Source organism: Chrysochloris asiatica, unplaced genomic scaffold (genome assembly GCF_000296735.1).
Source record: "Chrysochloris asiatica unplaced genomic scaffold, ChrAsi1.0 scaffold00246, whole genome shotgun sequence".
NCBI lineage: Eukaryota > Metazoa > Chordata > Mammalia > Afrosoricida > Chrysochloridae > Chrysochloris > Chrysochloris asiatica.
This window is the reverse complement of record NW_006408764.1, coordinates 3,034,983-3,043,312: the sequence shown is the minus strand read 5'-3', so window position 1 is coordinate 3,043,312 and position 8,330 is coordinate 3,034,983. Positions and strand designations below refer to the sequence as shown.

The following is an 8,330-nucleotide window of genomic DNA, read 5'->3' as shown; positions in this document are numbered from 1 at the left end:
TATATACATACATATTTACTTTTTTATTGTGAATTGAGTAAACATTTACAGAGCAGATCATTAATTTTACATTTAAAAAATCATATGCTTTCCTTTACTACAATGATTGTAATCCCCTCCATGTGCCATCAATTAACAGTAATTACTGCTATTCACTTTAACTCTTCATTCCTACCTATGTCTCCTATTACCTTCATTTTTCCTCTGCCAACCTCCTTCTTGTTGTATATTGTCTGCCCCATTACCCATGTTAACATGTTAACATCTACCGTCTAGTTCTTGAATAATTTTCTCTCTCTTACTCTTTGGTGACCATCACAGAATGTTTCTTTTATAAGGAAAATATTTTTTTAAGACCTTTTTTTACATTTTTAAACAGTGGTCTTATACAATATTTGTTCTTTTGTGATTGACATTATGAATGTATATTGAACCTAGAGGACATTATGCTACGTGTAATTAGTCAATCATAAATATCAGTCTTTTGAATTAGTTTTCAGTTATTTTCATTACCTTTCTTCCTCAGAAATTTTTTCTGACTCTTCATCTTGGTGATTTGTTTTAGCCATTCTCTGTTGTTTTTTGTGTGAGCCAAAATTTTCTGTTGTCTCAGACATTGTGGTTTTGTCATATCTGTATTTAATTCATGATTCTATGTTGATGTATCCCTAGGCTCTTATCAACAGACTGTGGGTTTAGTTAATAGAAACATGTTCCTCATTCTCTGTTCACTGAATGTGCACCTCAGTTTAGAGTTGGCTGCTGTCCATTGTTGATCAGGTGGCATGGGAGTTGGTATTCACTCTTGCTCAGTGGCTGGAGCTACAGAGGGTACAGTTGTGGGTGTGCTCTATGGGCACTGTTGCTGTCTCCTGTCAGGTGGAAAAGAGGATAACAGTACCCTCTCCCTCACGAGAAAACAAAACAGAATAGACAAGCAACAAACAATGAAAAAAGAAAATAATGAAAGAGAAAAAAAACAGGCAGCAACCAGGAAAAAAATATGACTAAAAAGAGAAAAGAGTGACAACAAAATGGAGCTATAGAAGAGAAAAATAAAAGAAAGAAATTAAAACAAAACAGAACAAAAAAACCAATACTTAGAAAAACCAAGGAAGGATATGAAAAGAGACAGAGTTGAGAGTAGTAAATAAAATTCAAAAGAAGTAAGAAAAAAAGAGGGGAAATGAGAAACAGAAGAAAAGAAAAACAAAAGCAAAGATAGAAAGGATAAAATTCAAAGGAATAGAAAGAGAAAAAGAAGAAAGAATGAACCACCAAAAAACAATAAAATTTAAAAATCCAGTGCAGCTGCTGGGCACAGAAAGGAGAAAACTTTGGGACGCTCTTGCCAGCCAATGAATTCATGAGGCGGGTGTGGAAAGGAAGTGACAGTGGCATTCCTGTTCCTATTTGGAGTTCTTATAGGCCTAGGTATTATCTATGTTTATGGCACTCAATCTGTAAATAGTTCATGTGCACTTGATGGAGCTGGTTTCTGGGTCTGCCAGGTGAGGGTTTCTGGTTTGGGATGGTTTCTATAGTTCTGGAGTCAAGCCCCTATGAATCCAGGCACTTAAGTGACACAACCATCCTCCACCCCCTGGTATGACTCTTGTCAACTGCTCTCATTTCCTTTTTTATCTTCAGTGACCATTCATTGACCAGCTCTTTGGGTGGCTTCTCCTGAGTTTTAACAAACAGCCGCATGGTGAACTGAATTCAACTTGCCCCTTCCAACTTTCCATTCTCTATGCCTTGGCAGGTCACGGACAATTGCCTGGGCAAGGCAACCAAGAGGAAGGGACTACACTTTCATTCTAGCAAAACATATGGTTATAAATATCAAATGTCTCTATTTTTCAGAAAATTTCAAAATAACAGATTTTTCTTAGCAAGGTTAAATTATATAAAATGTTGTTGTTGTTAGGTGCCATCAAGTCGGTACCCAGTCATAGCAGTGCAGTTGTTGGATCTGAAGAGGAGAAATCTCTGGGGGACTCAATTCAAGGATTTCATGAGGTAGTTGTGGAAGCAATGTGACAGCAGAGTTCCTGGCCCTAGATGGAGTTCCTATTGTCCTTGGTATTATATATGTTCAGGGCACTGGATCTGAAAGTACTTTGTGGGTACCCTTGATGGAGCTGGTTTTAGTGTCTTTTGGGACCACAGGGAAGCCATGGGTAACTGGTTAAATGCTGATCTGGTACCTCTGTGGGTTTTGTAGGTATGAAGCTGAGCCCACCTGAATCCAGGCACCAAAGTGGTACACGAAAGCATCATAGCTGGCCCCCACCTTACACTGGCATGATTCCCAATCATATGGCTCCAAACTCCCAGAGAGCATAGTCTTCATTGGGGGTGGATGTGAGTGGGTGCTTGCCACACTTCTGGTCACCAGGAGAGCAAAGGGAAGTAAATCACACATTTTCCCTCACCCATGCAAATTTGCTGTGCCTGGCCTCCCACTGCTGCCAAAGCTGCTCACAAGATGGTAGAACCACGTCTGGCCAGCTGTTCACTAGTTAGTCTCCATTTCTGTCTCTCCTCCAAGCAAGCACTCCATCCACCTCTCTAACCTTTCTTCTGAAGTTCAGGGTTCCATAATTTTCCTCTGTGTTTGTTTTATTTGATTTCTTGTATGTTGTGTGCTGTGATTGTCCTGTGTTCTTTGAGAAAAATCTATCAAGATTTTTGTTGTTAAGTGCAGTCAAATCAGTTCTGACTTGTCCATTGGAAATTCTAAAGCACAGTCGCCATTACCTTCTGAGCTGATCTTGCTACCTTGAATTTAGCTGACACAGCAGATCCCTTTGGAAGTACTGTTTTGATTGAAAGTTTTCTTTCTTTTTTGAAGGCTCCTTAACAAGATCACTGAGAGAATGTGTCTGCAGCTATCCACTGATAGCAGAGACATGTTATTGTGTGCTGTTGAGTTGATTCTGATTCATAGCAACCCTGTATAGTGTTTCTATGGTTGTAAATCTCTATGTGAGCAGAAAACCGTATTATTCTCCCATGGAGAATTATATGCAATTAGACATGGAGAATTTATATGCAATTGACAACAGAATATTTCTGTTTCTGGTATATTGGCAATGGAAATTTTCATCAATTCCATGGCTATATAACAGCTGAAACATCCTCATCTACATGTAATAGTCATTAGTAATCTTTTAGGGAAAATTATACTGTATTAATTTCCTTAATTAATGTTTCTTCTTTCTAATAGGGATAATCATAAGAAATGGATTTTAATGTCTGGAATGTCAAAGATACGCTCAGTCATCCCTCAGGCTCTGGGTAAGATTTCTGATAATATTCTCTGAGATTTAAGAGGTTTTTATTGTTGCACTGATGTCATAGAAAAAAATGTTTTCTTCCTATTAGGTTATAGTAATAGAAATATCTGTACAATATCTTACTTTTCTTTTTCTCTCTCCTGTTACCATTGGACTTGCTCATGGTTATCTTTTTCCTTCTGACAGTTTCCTGATTATGAAAGTAATGTCAATCTAGTCATATGTGTTAATGGAGTATTAACTCTGGGTTCAAAATTGGGTATAAGGATGGTGAGGCCTGTGAGAATCTGACTTGTTCCAACATCTGGAAATTGTCATTTCTGTTGAAGCAACTGCTATTAAAATAGCAGGGAACAAAATCACGACAGTGTTCAGATATGTGTTCAATTGTACACTGCAATTTATAGGCATTGTGGAGTTCAGAGTCACTCCAGCTGCTTACAAGATTTTGCCCCCTCCACAAATCCATCCATGTACTTACCTTGGTGTCCATCAGTCATTCTATAGACCTGCTATTGATGACTTAGAATTTATGTGGGTGTGCCACATAAGTCATGTACACTTAAGGGATTTTTAATTGCTTTTGGTATTCTTTTATTATTGAGTGTTTTCTTTCCTTCCTAAAACCTTCCTGTAGAAAGTTATTAATTCATCAAAAACTTGATCACTATTCTAATTCTCAAAAGGAAAAAAAGTGCTACAGTTGATACAGAGTAGGTTACATCTATCTTTGTTAATTCTAGATCATAACTTTAAGATGTAAATCCTACATGATTCCAGTAAGCTCACAGATTCTTTTTCCAGCCCAGTTAATTATTATCTTTGGCCCAAGAGGGAAGTCAAAGAGAGCTATTTTGAGCATTGATTACGCAGCCCATATTATATGTGTGCTGCTCATTACCTTAGCTAATTTCAGGAAATTGTTCTACAAGCCAGAATAATTGTTCTTTCCTGTGCAGACTTATAAGAGCTTTTTTTTAATTTTTATTTTTTGCTTTGTATTAATAATACGGAGCTTCCTTGGGTTTAGAATATGTACTTATATACTAATTACTTTATGTTTAACATTAGGAAAATGAGTGATTCACATTACTTTGCTCTGTAGGATAAGCACTTGACTGCTAACCATAGGTCAGCAATTCAAATCCATCAGCCACTCCTTGAGAAAAAGCTGAGGTTTTCTGCTTCTATAAAGATTTATAGCCTCAAAAATCCTGTACAGGTCATTATGAATCAGAACCAACTCAATGGCATCTAGTAGGCTCTGTGCACTGTTTACAAGTGTGATTGTATTGTTATACGTGTCACTGATTCCATTATATGAGAAGTTTAAAGACTGACATAGATAGACATTGGAAGCAAATTGGAAGTTCACAGCTGCAAGTATTTAAAACAAGCAAGGACAAGACACTAAAAATGTGAAAGGGAACAACACCTTGCTTCAGAACAATTTTTAGTGGATTGTCATATGTATAGACCTGAGTTGATCATATTTTTCAGTCTGGGCAAGGCCTAGCTTGTGTTTTATTATGGTGTCCTCTCCTTCCAATCTTGCTCCCTTCCTTCTCTATGGTACATAGTCTAGAAAAATTAATATATGTCCCTCCAATTCACCTTCTAGATATTCATTTACTTGTTTGTTTGTGTATGGTAGGTTTAAATTTTTACGTAAATGATATATGATACAGCTCATTCTATTTTTACTTTTTTCTGTACACAAAATTATTTTTGAGGTTTATCCATGTGGTTATATGTAAATATAGCATATTTCTTCTGAGTGATTCTTCATTTATATGAGCATATTATATTTTATTTATCTATGCAATTGTTTAAGGAGCTCTGGTAGCATAGTGGTTACAAGTTGGGCTATTAACCTCAAGGTCGGCAGTTCGAAATTGCCAGCCATTCTGTGGGAGAAAGATGAGGCTTTCTGTTCCCATAAATATTTACAGACTTGGAAACCCTTTACAGGGTTGCTGAATGGCAACTAACTCCATAGCACACCATTGTTCAAGCTCACCAACTGCTTCTTGAAAACACTATACAGGGTCGCTATGGGTCAGAACTGACTCGACGACACTTAATAACAACAACAGTGTCACTAAAGATGAACAAATTCAACTTTTAAAAACATAATATTCTCTTAATTCCCCAACATTTTATGAACTTAGATCTTCCAAATGTTGTCATAGCCCAGAGTGCTGTTCTACAGGAGTAATGGTGATACAAATTCTTTCTGTCTGAATTACCATCTGATTGTTCCCAGGATGTTGTAATAGAAATGTCTGGCATTCAAAATTTCCTTGTATTTCTTTATAGGTAGTGCTGGTGTGTGCAGGTTATTAGGAAGTTATAACAAGTTAGCATTCTTCCCAGAATACTCTGAATGAATAGTTATGATTTCATTTGTTCAGGATGTTCGTCCACTTGATATACCTTTCTTTTCTTTTCTTATTTCAGGGCCATTATTAAGTCATCTAACTGGAATAATAATCAGACTGATTATTCCAGTCTCAGTGACTCCCAGTTCCTCTTTGGATCTCAATTTTGTCCAGAAAGTTCAGAGACCTTATCAGCACCATTGGACATTGGTACCCACCTAAGACATCCAAAACAGTCACAACAGAATTCTCTGGATGTGAGTCTTGTTTCTCCACACACATTTCACAGTCATTTTGGAGACAAGCCATAAAGAAGACTGTTGGAATATATTTTAGAATTTTACATCTCTAAGGATTAGTTTTCTAAATGGATATGTGCTTGATTGGTGACTCATTTGACTTTGTAGTTTGAAATGTAGAACTATTTTTATTTATAATTTCTGCTATTACCAAAGCAACATAGAATAGTACCAGTCCTTGACCATTTCTGGAAAGAGCCAAATATTGCAAGACATTTTCTAAGACTAGTCATGCTTTGGACTTCTCATGTGGTTTTGTAATATGAATACTGGACAGCGAAACCAGAAGGTCTGCAGTTCAAACCCACCAGCTGCTCCTCAGAAACCCCATATAGGGTCACTATGAGTCAGAACTGACTCAATGGTATTTAACAACAGCAGTCATGCTATTGTTTGTGAAAATTTCACGGAAAGAAAAACTGTCATAAATAGTAACAAAGTAACTTAAATTTTATTTTAAGTGAAAACTATTCTCTAAGTAATTTCAGGGATGTTGTGACTTTAGTCAACTATATCACATTATCAGAGTCCTAGTAGCATTGTGGATTATGTAAGGTCAGCAGTTTGAATCTACCAGTCTCTCCACAAGAGAAAGATGAGGCTTTCTGCTCATCTTTCCAACCTTGGAAACCCTATACAGGGTCACTATGAATCAGAACTGACTCAGTAGGACACAACCACCACCAACCATTACATAAAAGAAGATTCTAATACACAATGAATGAATAAGGGACAGAATGAGTAACAAAGTCTTCAGTCTTTGATTATTTTAGGCCAAGTTGTCTTCTCTTCCTGGACATTGGTATCTACTTAAGAAATCCAAAGCAATCACAACAGAATTTTCTAGAGATGAGTCTTATTTCCATAATTTCAGAATTGTTTAGATTTTTGGGTCTAGAACTAGATTTTCCTGTATAATTTGGACCTTACTTAATAAAATTATATCAGTGCTTTAAATTAGTTAGGGTATGTTCAGAGATAAGTATTCCAGTATAAAAATTTTTACTCAGTGATTTAAAGAGACAAATTCTCCTGGACCTTTTAGAGTAACTTTTGCCTACGAATGTCAATGTTCAGTCCATGTCAAACTAATCAAATCTTTAGTTCATTAGCAGCTGGACAAAAGCAATTTGAGTTAGACTTACTAATATGAAACTTTAACACATTCTCCCAAATACAGCATAAATAATTCTTATTATTCCCTTTAAATTAGTGCAATTGATTGTCAGATATTTTAAATATATTTGGGATAATAGGCCGAAACTACAATAGTAATAAGATGGTTGAGAATTTAGCTTCCATTGTTTTTTACTTTGTACTTCTCTGTTGTTTAAAAAATGAGTTTTTCTTTAAAGACAAAAATTTAATGTGCTGTGTATGACTTTGGCTAAGTCACTTCGTCTTTCAGCTGCTCAGTTTTTTGTCTGTAAAATGGACTAATAATACCTTTGTCTTAGATTATGATGGGAGTCCTGGTGTGGCACTGTAGGATAAGCTCTCAACCATACCATCGGTTTGAACCACCTCAGCCATACTATCGGTTTGGACCGCAAGGTCAATGAACGGTTCAGACTCACCAACTCTATAGAGTTGCTATGAGTCCAAACTGAATCAACAGCACTTAACAACAACAATAATAACAACAATAGTAAAAAGAGTTGTTGATTTTAAATATAATATTCTGTCATATATGCAAATAAAATATAGATAGTATCATACTACTGTGGTCTAATGCGTCAGACTGCAAAGTTGTTTGAACTGCAAGGTAGGTAGATCAAGCTCACCAGCTGCTCCTTGGAAACCCTATACGGGGTCCCTATGGGTTGGAATCGACTTGACGGCACTTAACAGCAACAACTATATATTATGTTGTTTAGCAGTATGGTTTGTGTTTAAATATGACTACATTGTATAGTAAACAGTAAATGCTATAAATATTTTTATGCTCTAAATATTTAAATGGTATAATGATTGTTTGTTTTTCCATTTAACAGAGTGAACCTAGTATATTCACAAAGTACCAGACAAAACCCCAGCTATTTGGAGGAGATACAAAGGAAGGAGGCTTATTTCCTCTTCCTTTGCCAGTTGGAAAATCAAAGGGCCTCTTGGAACAATTTGAAGAGAAAAAAAAAAGGGCAAAAGACAAATATGATAGGTATGCAAACCCTCCAGCTCATTTTTTTTTTTTTAATGTAAGGTTTTTATTGTGAATTAAGTGAAAGTTTCCAGGGCACATCATCAGTTTGACATTCAACAATTCATATAACTTGTTTCATTACATTGATTATAATCCCCTCCATATACCATCAGTTAAAAGTATTTCTCTTTATCCACTTTAGCTTTTT

General features: G+C 36.1%; 1 protein-coding gene across 1 annotated transcript in view; it reads left to right on the top strand.

Annotated features, from left to right (window-relative positions):
• The first annotated feature begins 3,247 nt into the window (after window positions 1-3,247).
• The window catches only part of CCDC36 (coiled-coil domain containing 36), a 65,159-nt gene continuing 60,076 nt past the window's right edge, over window positions 3,248-8,330 (top strand). The window contains exons 1-3 of the mRNA XM_006873652.1: window positions 3,248-3,303; window positions 5,763-5,940; window positions 7,977-8,140. Coding sequence (XP_006873714.1) covers window positions 3,248-3,303; window positions 5,763-5,940; window positions 7,977-8,140 — 398 coding nt within the window. The remainder of the gene's footprint in view (window positions 3,304-5,762; window positions 5,941-7,976; window positions 8,141-8,330) is intronic.